Raw genomic sequence first — 23,603 nt, 5'->3', positions numbered from 1 at the left:
CCTGATGTTTTTTTATGTGTCTATAAATCTCTCTCTCTCTCTCTCTCTCTCTCTCTCTCTCTCTCTCTCTCTCTCTCTCTCTCTCTCAAATCGACAACTCAAAATTAGAACAAACGATAAAATGAACGCAATTTTAAGAATTATACACCAAAATAGCCATCGAATTAAAATTCGGCCGAAACTGGCAAATAAACCGAAAGTCCGTTTTGATTTCGGCTGCAAATACTAATTTCGGTCAGACTCTAGAATTTAGCGAGTTTTCAAATAGACTCACGCTCGAAATTTTTGTTTGAATTTTCTACATAGGTAGGTACTTTATGCACGAGCCACTTTACATAACGAGTCGTGCGTCGTGCTCGAGTCATTGTATTACCGAACAGACCGAACTGTAGGTATTATGATACGGTGTGGTATGTGAGTAAGGGTATGATGTAGTAAATTCGCGCAATTGATAATTTCTATGGGTATTTGATGATGATTTGAAGTCTCATTTAACCCAAAAAAAGTCAAAAAAAGTCAAAGGGCAAAAAAAGTCCTTTCAATGCGATTTTCTTTAAAACCACGAGCATTTAAACTTGCACTTTAAAAGAAAGCATATAAAAAGAAAAATATTTTTTCTTCAAGAGCAGTTTGACCATGCTAACGCGGGGCTACGTCCCCGTGTGGAGTGGACGTTTTCCGGCTGATGATGAGCCGGCATACCCTTTCTTGTCATTTTGCTGTTCAGAGACAAGACCACGATTTAAGTGACGTCAACCTTTCCAGGATATGGCCGGCGGTCCTCCGGCAGGCGACGTACGGCACGATCAAGTTCGGCACTTACTACTCGCTGAAGAAGGCGCTGGCGCAGCGTCGGGCCGACGGCGGGGCTGTCGAGCATCTGCCCACTAATACCTTCTGCGCGGCCTTTGCTGGCGGACTCTCTAGTGCAATAGCTAATCCTACTGATGTCCTGAAGGTTCGGATGCAGGTAAGATTTGTCCTATATCAGCCCGGCTAGCTAAGCGTTTTGTGTCCTGTTCCTTCTGCGCGGCCTTCGCTATCGGCCTCTCTAGTACCATAGCTAACCCTGCTGATGTCCTGAAGGTTCGGATGCAGGTAAGATTTGTCTTCAAATGATACTTAGAATAGAATAGAATAAAATAGAATAAGCCTTTATTAACATACTTAGGGGCTGTTTCACCATCCATTGTTTACACCGCCGGCGTTAATCGCCGATTAAATGTGATGCCGTCTCCGTCTACTCGAACAAAATAAAGAGAGACGGCATTACACTTAACCGCCAGTTAATACTAATCAATGGATGGTGAAACAGCCCCTTAGAGTAAAAGACGAAACGCGAACGCGGCGGGAGAGAAGTACTTGTGCATTATGCGGATAACTGTGCGGTTTGAGCGCGCCATCACTTTTTCAAGCGTTACTTTGAAGTGGGTCGACATGCTGAAACCGCGCGACTAACCGCACAGTGCGTATGTATGTAGCCTAACAGTGCGGCTAGCTAAACTCAATGGACTAGTGGGATAGACGGTTCTTTATCTAGTTCCTTCTGTGCTGTCAAGACGCTTGTAGAAAATGATTACTTGGCAAGCATGCAATAAATAAATAAAAAACTCGTCTTGGAATAATTATTGAAGGTTTTTATGCATGTGAAGTTTTTATGCGTGTGTTTTCGGGTAAAAATTAATTTAATTTAATTCGTAATTCCACTCAATTTAAATTTGTAATTTCATTCGATTTAATTCGTCATTACGTTCAATTTAATTTATTTCATAATTTAATTTGTCCTATTTATTTATTCTCTCTCTGTTATAAATTTCATTTCATTAATTCCAGATGGGCGACGAGAAACGCAACCTGGTCCGTTGTTTCATCGACATCTACCGTATAGAGGGCGTGCGCGGGCTGTGGCGCGGCGTGGGCCCCACGTCGCAGCGCGCGGCGGTCATCGCGGCCGTGGAGCTGCCTGTATACGACGCCTGCAAGCACCGGCTCAAGCCCGCGCTGGGGGACACTCCCGCCAACCACTTAGCGTCCAGCTTACTGGCGAGCTTAGGGAGCGCCGTGGCTAGCACGCCGCTTGATGTTATTAGGGTGAGTTATAGAGGGTGTGCGGGGCTGTGGCGCGGTGTGGGCCCCACCTGGGGGACACTTCTTTTTGCGAATCTTAGGGATTTTAGCCCCTGTTCCACCTATCCCTACCGCTATATCCATCCTGATAGAGATACTTGGAACATTTTTAGTTTCTTCGCTACCGGTAGGGACAGATGGAAATAATATGTCCACTTAACCCTCCCAGCCCCCACCGGTAGGGACATGTGGATTTTTTTCCAACCATCCATACTAGCTGACCGTGTGGTAGGGACTTGTGGATTTTTTTCCAACCATCCATATTAGCTGACCGTTTGGCAGGGACTTGTGGATTTTTTTCTAACCATCCATACTAAGTGCCCACCTGGTACGGGCTTGTGGACTTTTTTCCAACCATCCATATTAGCTGACCGTTTTTTTCTAACCATCCATACTGAGTGCCTACCTGGTACGGGCTTGTGGACTTTTTTCCAACCATCCATATTAGCTGACCGTTTGGCAGGAGCCACGTATCCACTAGAGGCAGCCTCGGGCCGAGCGGCTGCCTCGCTCCGAGGTCGCGCAAGTGGAGACGCTGCCAAAGGCACAGCTCAGACTGAGGCTCCTTTGAGCACGGCCAAAAAACCGACAAAATATGGCTCGGCTCGCGGTGCTCGGCCTGAGGCTGCTCTAATGGATACGCGGCTAGGGCCTACCTGGTACGGACTTGTGGACCTTTTTCCAACCATCCATACTAAGTGCCCACCTGGTACGGACTTGCGGACTTTTTTCCAACCATCCATACTAAGTGCTCACCTGGTACGGACTTGTGGACTTTTTTCCAACCATCCATACTAAGTGCCCACCTGGTACGGACTTGTGGACTTTTTTCCAACCATCCATACTAAGTGCCCACCTGGTACGGACTTGTGGACTTTTTTCCAACCATCCATACTAAGTGCTCACCTGGTACGGACTTGTGGATTTTTTTCCAACCATCCATACTAAGTGCCCACCTGGTACGGACTTGTGGACTTTTTTCCAACCATCCATACTAAGTGCTCACCTGGTACGGACTTGTGGACTTTTTTCCAACCATCCGTACTAAGTGCCCACCTGGTACGGACTTGTGGACTTTTTTCCAACCATCCATACTAAGTGCCCACCTGGTACGGACTTGTGGACTTTTTTCCAACCATCCATACGAGATAGCCGTCTTGTAGGGCTTTGTGAATTTTGTGACCTTAAAGGTATTCGGTACTTCAGCGTACCAAAATGTACCTTTTATTAATCGTTTGCGTTTCAATTACAGACGCGAATGATGAACCAAAGAAACGTGAAAGACGGTGTGGAGCCCTGTGAGAAAATATACAAAGGAACCATCGACTGTTTCTTAAGAGTAAGTTGTTAGTGAAACTTATTAGGCTAAGGGGCTGTTTCACCATCCATTGATTAGTGTTAAGCGACGGTTAAATGTGATGCCGTCTCTATTTGTTTTGTTGGAATAGACGGAGACGGCATCACATTTAACCGTCAGTTAACACTAATCAATGGATGGTGAAACAGCCCCTTAATTGGCTAAAACTTATAAAACTAACACAACATTTTCTTTGGAACATTGAACGTTTACTTATACAAGTATTTGTTGTAACATATACGGAGGAAGCGTTGCGGTGTACATAATTGTTGCATTTTAAACGAGTCGATGATAATGTAAGGTTTTGTTGCTACTAGAAATGTCACCGACCAAGGGTAGTTAATAATGGCATATGAAAAGTTACATCATTTTGTAAGATTAACATGGATATGCCGGATGAGTTGTGGGCCAAGATAACCACCGAGTGGACGCCCGCTAACTTGAAAAGGTGACCTGGCAGACCTAGACGGCGATGGCGGGATGAACTGGACTACTTCTTGAAGGACTGGCACTTGTATGCAGCAAGGTTGTTAGGGAGCTCCGGTTCCGTTTGCGTTAAGTCGGAACTTCAGTTTGCTTTTACACATCCGTTTCGGTTCCGGTTCCGTTACTTTTGAAACAGAAGTTATATCGGATGTCAATGCTTAGCGCGGCAGCCGAACTTGAACGGCTTACATCAAAAACTAACAGGTTTATACCATCATCATCATCATCATGTCAGCCGAAAGGCGTCCACTGCTGGACATAGGCCTCCCCCAAGGCTCTCCACTCAGACCGGTCTTGTGCTTACCGCATCCACCGCGATCCCGCGATCTTAACCAGGTCGTCGCTCCATCTTGTTGGTTTATACCATATTAAGTATTAAATTAATACTATTATTAAATATTATTAGGTTTATACCAGTCATGAGCTCATCGCCCCGCTTGCCACGTGCTACACTAACATCTCGTCCACCTATCACTCAGGATCCGGTTCTGGTTCCGGTTCCGATTCCGTTTCTGGTTCCGATAAAACCACATCCGTTACATCCCTGGTATGCAGCTGTTATAGAGCAATATAAGTATCAGCTCAGCAATGGGACAGAATAGGCTAATAATAATAAATAACATGGATACGTCAGTTTGTAGTTGACTGTCCAGTTGTGGTATTTGAACTGGCGCTGATGGGACGGTGGTTGTTGCAGACGGTCCGCAGCGAGGGTCCGCCGGCCCTGTACAAGGGCTTCGTGCCCACGTGGCTCCGCATGGGCCCCTGGAACATCATCTTCTTCCTGTCGTACGAACAGCTCAAGCAGCTCTACTGAGGACCTGAGACGCCGGGGCTCCGCGGGAAGCAGCTTTGAGGTATCTAATGTTTAAACGTTCGTTACTCACCTGTAGGTATCGGCTCGGAAACTTCACACGACCCATTGGATTGTTCCACATTTCACCGTGGATTATCGCAAGTTGATTCCATTTTCTACAAGCTTTTATTTAACTATATCGAAAATACAAACTGAGACATGGATGCACAGAAAAAACCAGAAAAAGAGACCAGCACTGGGAATCCAACCCAGGTCCTCAGCATTCCGTCCTGCGTGCTATTAACCCCTACACCACTGCTGGTCAGGAATCTAGACACGAATTTTTCTACTATGCTACTTAAGCAGCAGCACTAGCGACATCTATGTTGCGTCGACAGACGTCACATTTTTTCGGAACTAAGTAACTTTGGTTTCACGGGATACCCGTAAAAGTAACAAATTTGGAGTTGAAATAAAAAATACAAAAAGACTCCAAAAACCAATCACAATTTAAAAGTCCGGTGACAATGTGATAATGTGGAATTCTGATGGTCCGGCCAGAATCGTCTCCGCAGGACGGAACTCTATGTCATCGATCGGAAATTTAGTAAGAAAGAAAAAAGAAAGAAAGAAAGGTTTATTTTGGCTCCAAAAGTACCACCTAAAACTAAGACTAAAACTAGCAAAATTGAAAATACAAACTGAAATATAGATGCACAGAAAAACCAGAAAAATAAGACCATCACTGGGAATCGAACCCAGGTCCTCGGTATTCCGTACCGCGTGCTATACCGCTACACCACTGATGGTCAACGGTACCGACACGAATTTCCCCTATGCACCTCATAATCGAGAAACCAATAGTTAGGTATAGGTTAGTTCTAATGGAGTGCCGGAAAAAAAAAGTTTCTCGATGAGGGCTACGGCATAGATGTCACTGCTTAAGTGGCTAAATAAGAAACAAGCAAGCTGAGATATGGGATGCATAGGGGAAATTCGTGTCGGTACCGTTGACCATCAGTGGTGTAGCGGTATAGCACGCGGTACGGAATACCGAGGACCTGGGTTCGATTCCCAGTGATGGTCTTATTTTTCTGGTTTTTCTGTGCATCTATATTTCAGTTTGTATTTTCAATTTAGGTTTTACGGGATGACCGTAAAAGTAAAAATTTGGAATTCAAATAAAAAATACAAAAGTTTCCAAAAAAACAATCTAAAACTAGCACTAAAACTATGTTACTTGGTGACACGGCAGGATACCAAAAAGGGTCTCCACTCAGCATATGTTGCCGCACATTATGTGCAGTAACGCTGGTTTCCGTGGAGCCCAATTAGTAGGGAAATGTAGTTTGGATGACAATGCAAAGACAGTCAACATAAACCTGTTTTTTTTTTTAGGTTTCAAAATACTTATTTATCTTTTTCAGGTCACATCAATGTTTATATGACGCAGTAAGTATAAGAATTGTGGCGGAACGCTACTAGAAATGGCAGAGTAGCACAACTTATGTTCACCGTATACTTGACTGTTTGTTTGTACAGGGGCAGAACTCCAAGTTCATTTGGCCATATAATTTTATATGTATGACTATGAGTCTTAACCACACAGATTGTCACAGATATTATGTATAGACCGATTTGTTACAAACAAATCACGGTACATTCAGCAACAGACGTGGATGAGCGGTTTTGGTGCTCAAAATGATCTAAACACTCTTATTACCTTGGCAGTAGAGTCGAGTGTACAGATAGCGCGCCAGTTGAATGCAGTCGAGGCCTGAGGTGAAGAGCGGGAGCCTCTCCCCCCCGCTATCCACACGCCCCGCCTCAGTCGCCTTTAGTTAGTGCTGTCCTTGATAGCAGATATCGATCGCGTTAAAACTCATATTTAACCCCGTATTAATATGATGACTGTCAGAGTTCGTTTCCGTTTTTTTGTCGACGTTTGATTGATTTACATTCATCTTGTTGCGACTACGATGGATGAAACTTATAGAAGGCTAGGTGCTATGTCCTGTTTATATACATAACTAGCATAAGCCCGCGACTTTGTCTGCACGGATCTAGGTTATCGCGTGGTGGCGCCCTCTACCGGAATAAAAGGTATACTTTGTTGATCCTTCGGGTTCAAACTACCCTATATACTAAATCTCATTAAAATCGGTTCAGTGGTTTCGACGTGAAAACGTAACAGACAGACAGACAGAGTTACTTTCGCATTTATAATATTAAAAGTAGGGATAGGGATAAAATTAGTAGGGATTATGTGTAAAAAGCGCGAGAGTTAAATAAATAATAATAAAATGTGAAAATTAAAATAACATTTCTTTTACAAATTTATCGACATACCTTGTGTATGTCGATAAATTCGTCAATTTCGTCATCGTTAACCTTTTAAGCGCCAATACGTTTTCGTTCGTACGTGTCCGTGTCGCCACCTACACCGAAACTACATGACATTTTGTCTTAATTATAAGACTGCGGCGAAATGAGCTGGATAATTTGTGTCTTATAATTCCGACAATGGCGGTTTAAGGGTTAATTCTAATAAGGTCGCATTCCTGAGCTCTGCATTCAATTCGCGCGCTATCTGCAGGTCATTTTGAGCACCGTAGCCGCTCATCCACTTCTGCTGCATTGTCTGTGACGTGTATTGACACGTCTAGATAGTTACTGTCATAGTATGATATGGTGCAGTCGAAAATGGCTTTTAAAGCCAAATTGGTCCTTCAAGAATCTGTCATTATTGTATGAGCAAACGAACTAGACATCTGATTAGTTACTAACGAGTAAGAGTATATGTTTAAGAGATTTTTTTTTTAAATAAATGTTTCCATCCATGGTTAGGCAAAGGAAGTGGTAACCATACAGCCAACAGTTTAGTTTATAATTTAAAACCTTGGACAAGATTTTTATTTCCCTTTTTTTCGACGGGTCGCAATTATTATGTATTTTAAAAAAGTTCGTTCTGTATGTATTTTAGATGGGTTTTTGCGTCAGATTGGTTTTATAGTCAAAATATCACAAGCAGGACTTATCACGCTAAAACACACGAGTAATATTTTAGTTCGACGTTTCGACCACATTACAGTGGCCTTGATCACGAGTAGACTACTCGAGTAGAGTGAATGGAGTGAGTCTACTCGTGACCATGGCCACTGTAATGTGGTCGAAACGTCGAGGTAAATATTACTCGTGTGTTTTAGCGTGATAAGTCCTGCTTGTGGTATTTTGACTTTGAGTGAAAATCACGAAAGTTTAAAACGTTATATCAGATAGGTTTATTCGGGCAAATAGGCCAAAGGGTAGGCAGTAAATTGCCGAGGGATGCAGGGACTTAAAGGGTATACGCTATCTATCGCATGTGCACTGTTTGGCGCAGCCTGCGGGCGGGTGCAGCAGGGTTACTACGAAACTCGAAACTCGAAGTTCGTGTCGTGCGGTCCCTCTGACACTTATACTGTTTAATACGAGAGCGAGAGGGACGGTACGCAGTTAGCGCTGCTCACACTATTGTTCAACAGGCGGCCACCAGCTCCGTGCAAACCGCGTCAGCTAACGTAGGCCCTAATTTAAGGAAAAGTTCTAATATGTCACAGACAGGTGAGACTTGAGAGATTGCAATATACATTTATGTAATCCTATTACTATGTTATCTTTTATCATAAAGGATGACTTCAAAATTGAATAGGGCATAGTCGCAGACTTCATTATCTTTTGAATTAATCGGTATCTGCTATCATATCAGGCTTCAGGCGGTCTTTGATTTGTCACTGAATTGATGTCTTCATACATATCCAAATAAATGATAGTTCTGCTTAGGATTGATTGAAAGAAAGAAAGAAACAATATATATTTATTTAACGCCATAAAAACATCACAATTAACATAAATACAGAACAACGACAAGACATACATAAGTCCCCACTCAGCATAGTGCCAGGCAAGCCGTGGCGCTGATTTTCAATGAGGACCTTATCTAAAAAATAACTTAAAACAATAAAAAAGAATACTTATTATTAAATTGTATGGCAACATTGCCTTTTTTTTTTGCTTTTAACATACGTCATCTCAGCGTCATGCGTCCCACTGGCACAGGCCTTCTCTCCGGTTGAGAAGGCTCGGGCCGTAGGGTCCACGCCGGCCCAGTGCAGATAGGGAACTTCAGACACTATTGAATTGCTTAACAGGTTGTCCAGATTTCTTTACAATATTTATGTAGTTAAGGGTAATACTGTATGTTATATCACTTGAGATTACGGCACTTGGTGCCAAAACTAATCTTGTTTTAGTAGTTCAATTAGGAACCCAATTAAATCTCTTAAAGGGATAAGTTTGTTTTTTTTGTTACCAAGTTATCGGGGTCGTTCGTAACTGGCGTCAACATAACAGTTAAGTCGTGTACATCGTCACTACCTTTAAAAAGCTCGTACATCAAAAACGATATTTTTCCTGAGTAAACTTTATGAGAGTTATTTCAAGGTTCAATTTTGTTGACGTATTGATTTGAGATGAGAGATCTTGTTCAAAGTAGTGACAACAGGGTGCTCTGCCTTTTCCCAACTGTTTGTTATTTTCTATGAAACCATGTTTTATTCGGGACTTTCATAAAATAAAATTAACCTAAACATTGAGAAAATTTTTTGGTTTTCGGAGAATATTGATAGTTGGGAAATGAAACAGATGGCAAATGAAACATTTGTCAAACAATAATTCTGCGAAAAGGCAGGACCCGTGACAGGATTACTAATGTATGGGCAAAAAACTTTTCCCAAAGTATCACATCCCAAAATATTTTACTTAAATTATCATTTGGCAAAAAATCATTTGCTAAAACAACTTATCGCAATTTTACAGTTAGTAATCTTTCTTGGGCAAATTATTGTTTCAGAAATAATTACATAGACATGTTTCATATTACCAAGTATTATTTAGTCAAATGTATCGTTTGGCATAAAGCACACTTCCCAAAATATTGCATGGCATAAAAACTTACTTTTCTGGTAGCAGTTCGTTTCTGTGGGGGACGCAGTTCTAACCTAACCTAACCTACTTTTCTGGTAGCAGTTGGTTTCTGTGGTTGGTTCGTGTGCGAAGTGTCATTTTGAACAAACATTTTTTTGAAATATAATATTAGCCAAAAGAAAACGTTTGTCATAATAAAACTTACATACATACATAAAATCACGCCTCTTTCCCAACGGGGTAAGCAGAGACTACATCCTTCCACTTGCTACGATTCTAGCATACAACTCTCGCTTCCTCTACATTCATCAATCTTTTCATGCATGCACGTCGGTTAATAAAACTTGACAACGTAAAATTATGCCAAATGATAATTTGACCAAATGGATAAAATGCGAAATGTAAATATGCTAAAGATTCGTCTGGGAAATGAAACTACTGCGATAAGTTTTTTGGGAAGTGAAATTCGGCGAAAAATATTTTGCCGAAACGGCAGTACACAGTTCAAGCTACGAGCAGTCCTGGATTTATAAATAGGCCGTATAGGCCGCGGCCTAGGGGCGGCAGATTTCAAAAAAATATTATTTTAGAAAGTTACATAGGGCGGCGGATATAAAGTGGCCTACACTCATAAAAAACATAAATCCGCCACTGGCTACGAGTATATCGACTGAACTGTAATAAAAAGTGTCCGAATATTTCTGTGACATGTCTGACATGTCAATTCATGTGCTCTTAGGAGCAAGTCCGATTTTTATTAGTTCCTGGTTAAATATAGCTATCGGTGATTTAGGTGAAGCAAATAAATCGTGAATAATGATATATTAAGAATTAAATCCTTAAAGAAATAATTATGATGATTGTATTTTCAAAACAGCTAATAAGTGCTTTTTACATGATAAGTACACTGTAATAATTATTCTGAAAATTATTTATAAGATGAAAACGACGCCATGCATTTTGTAACAGAGGCGTACAGTCAGGAAAACAGGCACCATGCGGAACCTTTTCATCTATTTCGCTATGATTTCTTTGGCAAATGTATGGGTTGCCAACCTGACCATTAGTAGCACAAAGGATCCACCCTGTGTACATTATTCAGTTTCCTTGACTTTACTATAATGTCCTAGGTCAAAGACCGATTGTTTTTATTATTCGTGCCGATATCTATAATAAGTGTTTAAGTTTGATTACTGTGATTTATAAGTTCGCAGCTGGCTGTATGTTCGTAAAGCTTAAGTTTAAGTTATCGGTGCCAAAAGTCACCAAATGCTTAATTTCATTAGTATCAAAAAACTATCCAACTTACACCATATTGCTCCGCTTTTGTACTTTGTATATATATTCTTTCTAATAACTGTGCATAAAAAACTAATTGTATGAGCGGTTTTGTGCTACATAAAAGTTATGCGTGGTCATACATAAAAAATATACATAAATTCGCGCCGACTTGAGAACCTCCTCCGTTTTTTTTCGTCGGTTAAAAATTCGAATCCGTGATAAGGATAACCTGACCAACAAAAAGTTGGAAAACCCCCGACATTGTCACTTCATAGTTCAATATCTCATAAACGGCTGAACCGATTTTGATGAAACATGTCTAAAAACCATCGCAAGAAAACCTGCTTTCAAATAAAAAAACCGCATTCAAATCGGTTCACCAGACAAACACAGCGGTCAAACTTTTAACACCCCTCTTTTTGCGTCGGGGGTTAAAAATACGGACCGGAGTAGTCGTAGAACTATTTGTATGGTGAAATCGGATGATGGAAATCGGATCTAGTGCGTAAACTACCATGCCAATACTTCTACGACAGCTCGGGGTCGTGTTTTGACGGATTCAAAGCTGACTTAGTGTAATGTGTAAAAGTTGATGAGCAAAGTTGGGGACGTATCTGAATATCGAAAATACGGTATTTTTACTATTTTGTATATGTTTTATAAATTAAAACTACACAATGCCTGTTATCGAATAGAGAAACAATTTTTAAGCTACCTTTACAAAGAACAAAGTTATAAACTTGGTGCATAGAGAAAAGCGTTTGAGAAAGAGACAGGTATGTAGATTTTTCAAAAAATCACTATAAATCCAATTTTAACCGATTTAAGTTTTCTCTTCGCTAAACATTGTCCGTATATCTATATTTTGATAATAATATTAAGATATGGCAAATTCAGGAGTTGTCAAATACCGTATTAATACATCTAATGTTAAAAAGTCGACGGTCAAAATATCGAAAGTAGGTTAGGTTAGCTTCGATGCTTCGGCCTTTGATATTTTAACTATCGATATTCAGATACGTGCCCGCAATGTTGGTTTATGTATATTAATATTCGGTGACTTTTGGACCGGAGGTGAAGGGTTAGTGAAACTAGCCGAAGTTTTAATGTAAGTAGACAATTTATATAATGCAATCTCATTGTGTAAATGCACGCGTAATAGTAAGATTGTGTCGAGACGACCCGAGTTTCTGACGCTCGCGATCACAATCAAGTGACAGTTTTTGTATGCGAAATCTGTCATTCGATTGTGATGGCGAGTGTTCGAAATGTTAGCCAATATGGCTTCTGGTCAGTAGGACGCTTTTTGCATTAGTTAGTGAGCACTGTTAACTAAATCAAAAAATAGCAGATTGTCTTTTAGGTAAATGGGCCAATCAACTTTTTTACCGACACTAATCTGTCCGCGATTTTTTTCAAACAATTGCAGATTTTTGTAAGTAAACATGTTTTTTCTGTAATTTAATAGATGGTGTACATGAATACATGCCATGCTACGTAAGTTCAACCTATTAAACCGTGAAATATGTTGTTGGAAGTACGATTTTTTGGTAACGCCAGAGACAATTTTGGTAAAGCAGGAGACGCTCAAAGTGTCGGTAAAATAGTTGATTGGCTCAAATACCATAACATATTATAAATATGTGTACAGTCACGTCTAAAAGTATGTATACACAAAAAAAATTGAAAAATATGTAGCCACACATTTTCATCATAAATATGTATCTATTACTGACACCAAAAAATTGTATTCATTAAACTTTTTCAGTATTATGTAATCACAAAATGCTTCAGAAAGTTGCATACTTAAATAAATTCCATTTAAATGTATCCACCTCGTAGGCAAAAATAAGTATACATGAATGGGTTCCATATACATATAACCACACCAATTTGGTAAATATTTGTATAAGTACGCCGTTTGATTCATAAATATGTATCCAAACTGCAACAACAAACCTTGTCTGACTGGCATAGAATCGTAAGTTGTATATTTAACTGATTTGACAATTCACGAAAACAGTGCGGACTTGTCACTGCATACGTCTATCTCACGATTATTCTATGACGCACTTGACAGTCCTTAGATTGAATTGACTTGTAAATATTGAGTATTTCAGTTTAGGGTCATTCTCAGAAAGGTGCACTAAGCATTTTTTTGATTTTATTTTAATTATATTGTTAATTGTTAGTGGTTTGTTGTTGCAAATTATAGATGCTTCAGTGGATCTGTCCTCAGTGGATGACCCGAACAACTTGATCGCTTTGGCTTAGTCGATATTAATGACCACTCTGGACGTTTCCAAGTATTTGGTGATCTTGATGGTGTATAAAAATTAAATATATCCATACCAAATTTCATCCAGCTCACTCCAGTCAGTTCATCCCCCATTTTCTCCCCTTAAGGGTTGCTTTTGGAGATAAAAACTAAGTACCCTATGTTCAGCCCCTTGACAGTCGAAACCAGTCGGTTTCGACATGATACCGGAACAGACAGAGTTACTTTCAATTCATCACTCCATAGTATAAAACAAAGTCGCTTTTTTTGTCTGTACGCTATAAAAAGTACTCTGTGGCTTAGACCTTTCAAACTACGCAACGGATTTTGATGCGGTTTTCACAAATAAATAGTGTGATTCACGGTGTCTATGTATACCGTAACCGTGTTGTGCCGGAACGGGTCACCAGTATATAATATTATTTTAATGGAGTATGGATTCGTAGTATGTATGTCCCTGCCCGCATGCAGGTTACGAAAGAGACAGACATGTAATCTTAACAAAACAGTAATTCTTCAAAACGAATCAAAATATCAAATCGTGTTTACATATTTATGAATCAAACAGCGTATACAAATATTTGCCAAATTGGTGTGGTTATATGTATATGGAACCCATTCATGTATACTTATTTTTGCCTACGAGGTGGATACATTTAAATGGAATTTATTTAAGTATGCAACTTTCTGAAGCATTTTGTGATTACATAATACTGAAAAAGTTTAATGAATACAATTTTTTGGTGTCAGTAATAGATACATATTTATGATGAAAATGTGTGGCTACATATTTATGCAACCTTGTTTTTGTATACATATTTTTAGACGTGACTGTACCTACAATCGACTACAAAAATATCTACGGCTAAAAGAAGTGCTCAAAATGAACTAAAGACTCTTAGTACCTTGGCAGTACAGTCGCGTGTAGATCTTTTTGAACACCGTAACTGCGCATCCACTTCTGCTGCCGACTGTACACGCAGCTTTATTGACCTGATATTAAGGTCGTAACTGTAACTTTGGCCGTGTCGATCGCTTTGTAGTCGACTGTACTCCTGTATAATAATTAGCCATCGGGTACACTCGAAAACTACGATTACTCACAAAGTGTCAATTAATCTACAATCAGTCTACAGGACAGTCGCGGGTCAGTTTTATGTAAAATAAAAAAAATAAGGGAAATAAGGCGCTGTTATAAAAAATATTTCATATGTTTTATTAAAAACCAAACCAACTTAGAAAACGGATTTTAATGAAACATAACTAAGAAGCAGCGTAAGGAAACTCGCTTTCACGTGTAAAAAAAAACCACATCGATATTGGTCGATCCGTTTGAGAGCGACAATGCTACAGACAGATAAGCAGCGTTTCCGCCAATAATGTGCGAGGATGTGGTGCGAGGTGTGTTTTTCATTAACCAATAGAAACGCTTCATTTAAGTACCTACCTACACATCCTCGCACAGCACATCTCTGGTGGAAACAGCTGAGCGGAGCGAGGCGAGGTAAATGAAGAGTTTCTATTGGTTAATGAAATACATATTCCTCGCAACACAATATCCTCGCATATCTCTGGTGGAAACGTTGAGACATTGGCGTCAATCTCAAAACACACCCCTTTTTGCGTCGGAGGCTAAAAATGCGACTTTTTAACTCCGGACGCAAAAAGATGGATATTATAGACTTTTTTTTTGTTTAGGAAGTTTTCGAAATTCTAACGGACTGGGACGGACGAATAACAAAATGATCCTATAAGGGTTCCGTATTCACAACTAAGGTAAAAAAAGCCCTAAAATCTAAAACAATACATTAGCAACATATTTACTGATCGACAGGCGATCGTTTTCGAGTTTACTCTATGGCACAGCATTATTCACTATATACAATAGTCTGCTTCGAATTTTTATGTTTTAAAACAGCTGCACATAAGGTAAAATGGAGCGCGATACGATTATATCGAAATAATGCCATGTAGATAAATGTGAATCCACAGATGCTGTAATATTATTTTCTATTGCATTTTAATTTGTGTATATGATATTGTGAACTTCTATTGTAATGTACAAAGAACTAGCCAAAATATTAATTTAATAAATTATATACTTACACTGTTAAAAGTTGATTTATTTCGCCGTTTCAAACAAATTTTGATTTGTGGAAGGTAAATGAACGCTGAGTTACACCAAGTCACTTTAACGTTAATTGACTATAAAACCGGGCAAGTGCGAGTTGGATTCGCGCACCGAGGGTTCCGTACACATTTATAGGTATGTAAGTAAACGGGAAATCGTGTCTTGAAGATATTTATCGCTTTTTCCGAGTGATTTAAAACATCCGGTGTATGCAGAGCAAAATGTACGCAGTGTAGGGTCAGATTATATTGGTCATTGATATTTACAGACAGACAAAAAATCTAGATTTTCAGACTTTTCTAGTTGGTTGTGTTATAATAGCTACCTTCATACCAAATTTCAAGACTGAGTTCACGGGAAGTACCCTGTAGTGTGCCTGTAGGTTTTGATTCCCTTGCCAGTTTCGAAAATTTGCGGAAATTTGCAGCATAAACGGCTGCATCTTTTGATTGCGTTGGCTTAGAAGTTTGATTTTTTCACAGCTCCAAGGGACAGTAGACCTTAATATTTGATATAAATTTCAGCTTGATACCTCCACGCGTTCCCGAGAAAAAGGGTCTTGACAGACAGACAGACAGATGGTCAAAAAGTGATCCTATTAGGGTTCCGTCTATTTTCCTTTTAAGGTACCTACGGAACACTAAAAAGAATTGAAGTCACCGATATAACTTGAAAAATAGGCAAGTAGCAGGCCACATAGTGGACGTCCTTCGGGCTTTGAGTACCTACTCAAAGCCTTCGGGTGATATGATGATGATGATGAGAGAAAATGTTAGCTAGTATACCTAGTGCCATCGACAAAGACGCATGATTTTGACAAAATTAGACATTAATGACATTGTAATAAGAACCACGGCACGCGTCATCGTGAATGACTCTACCAAAAAGTATTTGTAGGACTCTACCTATACTACGTAACTCTTTGACTACGTACCTATTGTGTGAACTGGCCCTAATGGGCAAAATTAAAAACCCCAATTTTACATTAAAACTTTTTTATTACTTAAATTACTGGCCAGAAACAATCTAGATTAGAGAACAACATAACTGTCAGAAAAAGCCTCGTCACGCTTGATAATGTGAGCACAATTACACAATTAAAATGGAATCGAATATAGATTGTAACCTGGCAGAGAAGGACGACTGCATATGCAAGAGCGGTGCCACACTAGCTATCCTCAAGGATGTGCAGCGGGCGTATGAGGAAAGGATGGATGTGATCGAAAGGGTCGGAGGGAAGAATAAGTTGCAGGTGAGGGAAACTTTGGTACAAATTATAAAACGTAAAAAGAACTCCTGGCGATATAACTAAGCAGTGAGCGAAATACGGACCAAATTGGCGGCGGAGCAGTGGGGGACGCGGGAGGGGGCGTAGGAGCGCGCGCGGCCGTCACGCCTTGGCATTGGCCTGTTAGTTGACAGATGTGCAAACGTATCCCATCCACTCAGAGCTCTTTTTACGTGCGTTGACTTGTAATGGTAGTGAACCACGTGGCGGGAACCACGTGGTTATAGCGCACCATCTCTCTTCAATGTATCACTTGATGGAGAGATATGGTGCGCCAAAACCGCGCAATTTGACGACCGGATGGCTGAGTGGTTAGAGAACCTGACTACGAAGCTTAAGGTCCCGGGTTCGAATCCCGGCCGGGGCAGATATTTGTATGAATAATACGAATGTTTGTTCTCGGGTCTTGGATGTTTAATATGTATTTAAGTTTGTATTTATCTATATAAGTATGTTTATCCGTTGCCTAGTGTCCATAGTACAAGCTTTGCTTAGTTTGGGACTAGGTCAATTGGTGTCAAATGTCCCATGATATTTATTTATTATTTATTTATTTAATTCTCGGGCCGTATCAGAATGCAACCTTGGTCCCTTTTTCTGAATATCCAGTGTTAACGGAGCCCCTCTCCTAAGTAAAATATACGCAGTGTGAGGTCATTTTAGATGGTGACTTTGGTAGTTTCGAAAAAACTCAGAAGTGTGAGCTAGGCTCTATATTACGCAGTGCAAAATTCGAAATTTATATCTTGCCGTCCCGCTCTGACGCTAAAATTATTTAATACGAGAGTGAGGCTGACTACGATACGAAGTTTGAATTTCGTAGTAGCCCCCCAAGGCCTTGAACCCACTATCCTTTGCTTGACGAGATGCGGTCAAACCACACAGCTACTTTTACTATTTATCTATTCTGTGCTACAGCTACTTGTACTATTATCTATTCTGTGCTAAAGCTTTTTAGTTATCTTATCAGTAGGTTTTATTTCACTGCCCTCCCATCCTCAGATGCAAGTATGCGTGCTCCGCTCGTGGGTGGGAGACCTGGTGGCGCAGAACTCTCTGCTGGCACGCGCCGTTGAAGACCTGGAACAGGAGACCACGACCAGGCTGGCGCTGGAGCGGAGGCGGCACGCGGAGGTAGGTGAAGCGGAAATTTTGAACATCACCATCATCATATCAGCCATAGGAAGTCCACTGTTGGACATGGGTTCCCCCGTAGACCTCCAGTTGCTTCGGTTGGAACGGTGTACGGTCATCCGTCCATCTCGTTGGTGGACGTCCTACGCTGCGCTTGCCGATCCGCGGTCTTTACTCGAGAACCTTTCGGCCCCAACGAACATCTGTGCATTTTGAACATGAAATTACTGAGCCATTGTTCATCAGCTGAGTGTATGAAAAAACCGTTGCAAAACTGTCATTTTTTTGGGGGTAATTTTTTAAAATTATCGGAATCGATTGTGCTTTTAATTCTCAGTAGGAAAAACCATATTTTTTCCAAAATTAAAAAAAAAGAAAGGGTGACTGTCTCATTGTTGTCAACTTTGTGCGCCCGCGCAGGCCTTGAAATGAATTCCGCCCATGAATTTCGAAAATGTAATTTGAACCACGGTCCCTGCTTGAGAAGCCATAGGTTAAACCACTCGACCACCACGGCTTAGGTATACGAAATACATTTTGTTTAAGTGAGGTAGGAAAGTAGGGAACCGTCGGTGCGCGAGTCCGATTCGCACTTGGCCGGTTTTTTTTTACAAATAGTGTTATATTTTTTTAATCAAATAAAAAGGTAAATTACTGCATCGTTACTCATGATAGTATATTGTTGTATCCTTTAAGGTGCTGTTTAACTTGAGCATTCACTTGTAATGAGAGGTAATGAGCATTCTGTACAGTCGATTTCATAAATTTGTGAGCAAAAACTTTGACAAAAATATCTGAGCACGACTCTATTGTTAACGGCATAGAAGCGAGTTCAGATATTTTTGATCAAATTTTTGCTCATGCGTTTTAGCGAGCATCCGTCCGACATCATCGAGAATAATACAATTTTTTGATGAGCATTTACTACAGGATGTTACATAAGACGTAATACAAATTAGTGTTTCGTGCTCAGTTAATGCTGGGTAATATAATGCATTAATTTTTTGTTGAAATAAGTGAAAAAAATAAGAAATCATGAAACCGCAAATTTCATCGGACAAGGTAATTTCAACAAAAGAGTTAATGCATAATATTACCCAGCCTTAACTGAGCACGAAACACTAATTTTGTATTGTCTTATGTAACACCCTGTATACCGTGTCCTAAAATGAGCGACTGATCGTGCAATGTTTGGCTCTAAGCTGCTTGGCTCCGTTTGTTGGTTCGTCACGGCTTAAAAACGGCGAATGCTCGTTTTTTGTTTAAAAATACAATCAAAAATCAAAACATTTATTGCGCAACTAAGCCACGAAGGGCTCTTTTTCGTGTCACTATTTTATATTACCAGCGCTTTCGGAAAGACCATCATTGCCAACAAGAATGGGCCCAAGAAACTTGGCAGAAAGTAATTTCCAAATGCTCAAGTTTATCAGCACCTTTTGAACAGTTTTAACCCTTTTTTGGCAACATTTGGCATTTGTACCATCAGCCAAATATGTGGTCAACCACCCTAAAGTTGATAATCGTTGGCATGTCATAAAACAATAATGCCAATAGACGTGCCTGTCAACTTGAAAGTTCCACTTTAGCGACATATTCATTTGATAGGACCTTGTTTAAAAATTGATATACCACTTATTTGCCTGATGGTACCTATACTGGATTCATGTAGAGCTAACAAAAATAAGAGCTTGTAAAAAAAGAGTCCAATAAATGACCTAAAATTATGTATCTTTATGATAAGAGTACAATATTTACCTAGAAGAGGGTTAACTCGGCAACCATTTTTCGTGTTACAACCTCCAAGACTTTCCATTCGATTCCATGACTCTCCGCCCCCCCTTTACCGAGCGTCAGCCCCCCAGATATCGAGCGAGCTGCGCGCCGAGACAGCAGCCCTGCGCAGGCGACTCGTGCGCAAGGACTCTGACCAGCGCGGCCTGTTGGAGATCCTCCGTCGGCTGAGGGAGTACGACTACTGCACGCTAGATGGCATACACTTCTTCGAGGTCACCGAGTCGGATATATTTGGATCGGAAAGGTGGTGAGTGTTTTTATTTGTTAGTTCTTTACCTCAAAAGCATAAATTCCTTGTAGCGATTCACCGAATCGTATTTCACCTCGATCGTATATTTACTCGGTGAAGGAAAACATCGTGAGGAAACCTGCACAAACCTGCGAAGCGATTCAATGGTGCGTGCGAAGTTCCCAATCCGCACTGGGCCCGTGTGGGAACTATGGCCCTAGCCCTCTTGTTCTGAGAGGAGGCCTGTGCCCTGCAGTGGGACGTATATAGGCTGGGATGTATATTTACTCGTAATTATAGCGTTGTGTCACAATCGTTTATTTTTTTAGTCGCTATCTATAAATTTTAGTCGCATTTCACCTCGATCGTGCATTTAAGTAACGCGTTGTGTTTCAATCGTGTTTTTTTTTGTCGCTATTAGTTTTAGTCGCAATTCACCTCGATCGTATATTTAATTAGTAGTTAGTTTGGGACTAGGTGAATTGGTGTCAAGTGTCCCATGATATTTATTATTTAACGTTTCAAACTTTCGTGATTCTCACTCATAGTCAAAATACCATAAACGGGACTTATCACGCTATTTTTACACGAGTAATAAGTATAAATCTTACTCGTGTAAAAATAGCGTGATTAGTCCCGTTAATGGTATTTTGACTATTTATTATTTATTTATTATAATTATAGCGTTGTGTTTTTTAGTTGCTATCTATAAATTTTAGTCGCATTTCACCTCGATCGTGCATTTAAGTAACGCGTTGTGTCTCAATCGTGTTTATTTTAGTCGCTATTAGTTGTAATAATTGGTTTTAGTGCAGGTGGTAGGACCTTGTGCAAGGTCCGCCCGGATTGCTACCACCATCTTGCTCTTTGTCTTAATTATAAGGCTGGCGAAATGAGCTGGATAATTTGTTGTCTTATAATTCAGACAATGGCGGTTAAAGAGTTAATTGATGTTTGCATTAAAATACCTACACTAAAACACGATCTAGGTGAAATGCGACTTTTTTATTTTATTTATTTTTATTCGACTGGATGGCAAACGAGCAATCAAGTGGGTCTCCTGATGGTAAGAGATCACCACCGCCCATAAACATCTGCAACGCCAGGGGTATTGCAGACGCGTTGCCAACCTATACCTCACGTGCCAGTAATTTCACCGGCTGTCTTACTCACCACGCCGAAACACAACAGTGCAAGCACTGCTGCTTCACGGCAGGATTAGCGAGCAAGATGGTGGTAGCAATCCGGGCGGACCTTGCACAAGGTCCTACCACCTGCAGCTTGTATTAAAAATGAAAATTTTAACAGAAACTTTCTCACAAACTTTATTTCTCCTGACAGGCGAGCAGCTAAAATCGGGCAGGGCTGGGGCGATTTCATGGAACCAAAACACGACCACCACAAGAAGCGAAGTCGGCGTTGATTGACAGTTTTAACAATTTTATTTAGAGTCTTTGACATTTTATATTTTTTTATTTTTGTTTACGTTTTTGTTAACAGTTTTTGTTCGATTAAATTATATTGGCTTTTAGCATTTTCATAATAAGTGGTTTTATTTATAGTGCATTATTATTATGATGCTCAAAGAAATGGTATGGCTAAAAGGGCATATTTTCCCAGTTCTGCCTGTAACAAAGTTAATTGCTCGAAATGTATTTTTGCAGAGATAGGTATTGAGTAGGTACTTTTTAAAAAAAAAAAAAAAGCTTTTTTTTATAAAGCCGTGGTGGCCTAATGGTTTGACCTATTGCCTCTCAAACAGAGGGTCGTGGGTTCAAGCCCCGGCTCGCACCTCTGAGTTTTTCCAAATTCATGTGCGGAATTACATTTGAAATTTACCACGAGCTTTGCGGTGAAGGAAAACATCGTGAGGAAACCTGCACAAACCAGCGAAGCAATTCAATGGTGCGTGTGAAGTTCCCAATCCGCACTGGGCCCGCGTGGGAACTATAGCCCAAGCCCTCTTGTTCTGAGAGGAGGCCTGTGCCCAGCAGTGGGACGTGTATAGGCTGGGATGATGAGGTACTTTTTTAAAAGAAGATGATGAAGCATAGGTAGCAAGAGAGGCGGAAAAGAGGCGCCATTGGTTCAGGAAAGAATTACACGGATTAGAGAAAAAATATATTCTTATTTTTATTTCTAATTACATTTATTTTGAAATGAAATGAAATGAAATGAAATGAAATAATGAAATGAAATAGTTTATTTTGCTTTAGACATGGTAAAATGGTCTTATAAAATAGTGCTAATGTGCTATGACATGTCTAGCCAGATACATTGGCATGCAAACATTGTCTTATATTCTAAAAAGCATTTATTAAGCTGAAACTAATTAAATATTTACATTGTTTATGTTGAAACCTAGATTAAATACAGTTTGTTTAAAAAATTAATTACATTTTAGTGTCAATTTGACAGTGGAATAATTTTGTTTGAATTTTTTTATTGTAAGTATTCTTTAATTGAATAAAATGCTTTATCCTTAAGCCATTGAAACAATTGAAATCTAAATTTGTTCCGGGGCAACTCAGTTATGCTCTTAGGTAGCTTATTAAAAATTCGTATTGCCATTGGCACACAGTTTCTGCGATACAAGTGTGTGTTAGTTTTGGGGTAAATTAATTTTTCCGGGTATCTTGTATTGAAATTACATATTTGGTCCTTCCTTTTAAAGTAGTTTGGATATGATTTAACAAAGTTGCATATTTCAAAAATATACAAACATGGCACTGTCAATAGATTCAATCGTTTGAAAAGTGGTTTACAAGATGTTAGAGGGGAGACATCACAAATTCCACGTATGCATTGCTTTTGAGCAATAAATATTCTGTTTACGTCTACTGAATTTCCCCATAACAGTATACCATATCGCAATATGGACGCAATATAGCCATGGTACGCTTTTAATGCGGTTTGTTCATTTGAGATTTTAGTAAGTTTCCATAGTGCATAGGCAAAGCGATTAATTTTGTTTGCTATGCTCTGAACATGTTGTTTCCAGGAACACTTATTATCTATAATTATGCCTAAAAATTTTGTTTCATTTGATTCTAATATTATTTGATTTTCGTATGATACCACGATGTTTTCAACATTTGCATATCTATTTCGGAATTGCATGTATGTTGTTTTATTTAAATTGGCTCTTAAATTGTTGGCCTTTAACCAATTTATTATTTCACCTACAGTTTTTATTTATGTCAGTATTATAAATTTCTCTATTTTTACCAGTTATGATGACTGAAATATCGTCAGCAAATAGCGTACAATGATGATGTGTTACGAGAGGTAAATCATTAATAAAAATCAAAAACAACAACGGACCTAAGATACTGCCTTGCGGGACACCTACACTGTTTTGTTTGGCCTCAGACAAATAAGAGGTTTCTTCTCCCTTTGCGTTGACATTTTTAATTTCTACTTGTTGTTGTCTTTCACTGAGGTAACTTTTTATCCAGCTCATTGCGATTCCTCTAATGCCATACATTTCACATTTTTTTAAAAGAAGATTATGGGGAACAAAATCAAAGGCTTTGGTCATATCAAAGAATACTGCTGCGGTTGGTAATTTTTTATCTATATTGACAGTGATTTCTTTGATTAGATGAAAACAGAAGATTCTTTGATTAGATGATGAATGACAGTTTTTAATGATATACGGTTAACTATAATCTCTATAGTCTCTATGTATATACTTGTGTTTTCTTTATTGTATTGGTGTGCAATAAAGAGTT

At 39.6% G+C, this 23,603-nt stretch overlaps 2 protein-coding genes across 2 annotated transcripts in view; both read left to right on the top strand.

Moving 5' to 3' along the window:
- Positions 1–765: 765 nt before the first annotated feature.
- Positions 766–6,612, top strand: LOC141426321 (mitochondrial uncoupling protein Bmcp-like; the record flags this gene model as incomplete). Its single annotated transcript, XM_074085169.1, is given in 5 exon segments — positions 766–970; positions 1,834–2,091; positions 3,380–3,466; positions 4,668–4,827; positions 6,194–6,612. Coding segments are annotated over 4 exon segments (670 nt in total), but the record flags the coding sequence as incomplete, so codon positions are not given.
- A 9,614-nt stretch (positions 6,613–16,226) lies between these two features.
- The window catches only part of LOC141426319 (uncharacterized), a 15,340-nt gene continuing 7,963 nt past the window's right edge, over positions 16,227–23,603 (top strand). The window contains exons 1-2 of the mRNA XM_074085168.1: positions 16,227–16,673; positions 17,712–17,843. Coding sequence (XP_073941269.1) covers positions 16,524–16,673; positions 17,712–17,843 — 282 coding nt within the window. The 5' untranslated portion in view covers positions 16,227–16,523. The remainder of the gene's footprint in view (positions 16,674–17,711; positions 17,844–23,603) is intronic.

Source organism: Choristoneura fumiferana, chromosome 3, assembly GCF_025370935.1.
Source record: "Choristoneura fumiferana chromosome 3, NRCan_CFum_1, whole genome shotgun sequence".
Lineage (NCBI taxonomy): Eukaryota > Metazoa > Arthropoda > Insecta > Lepidoptera > Tortricidae > Choristoneura > Choristoneura fumiferana.
The sequence above is the reverse complement of the archived record's forward strand: the minus strand, read 5'-3'. Positions and strand labels throughout refer to the sequence as shown.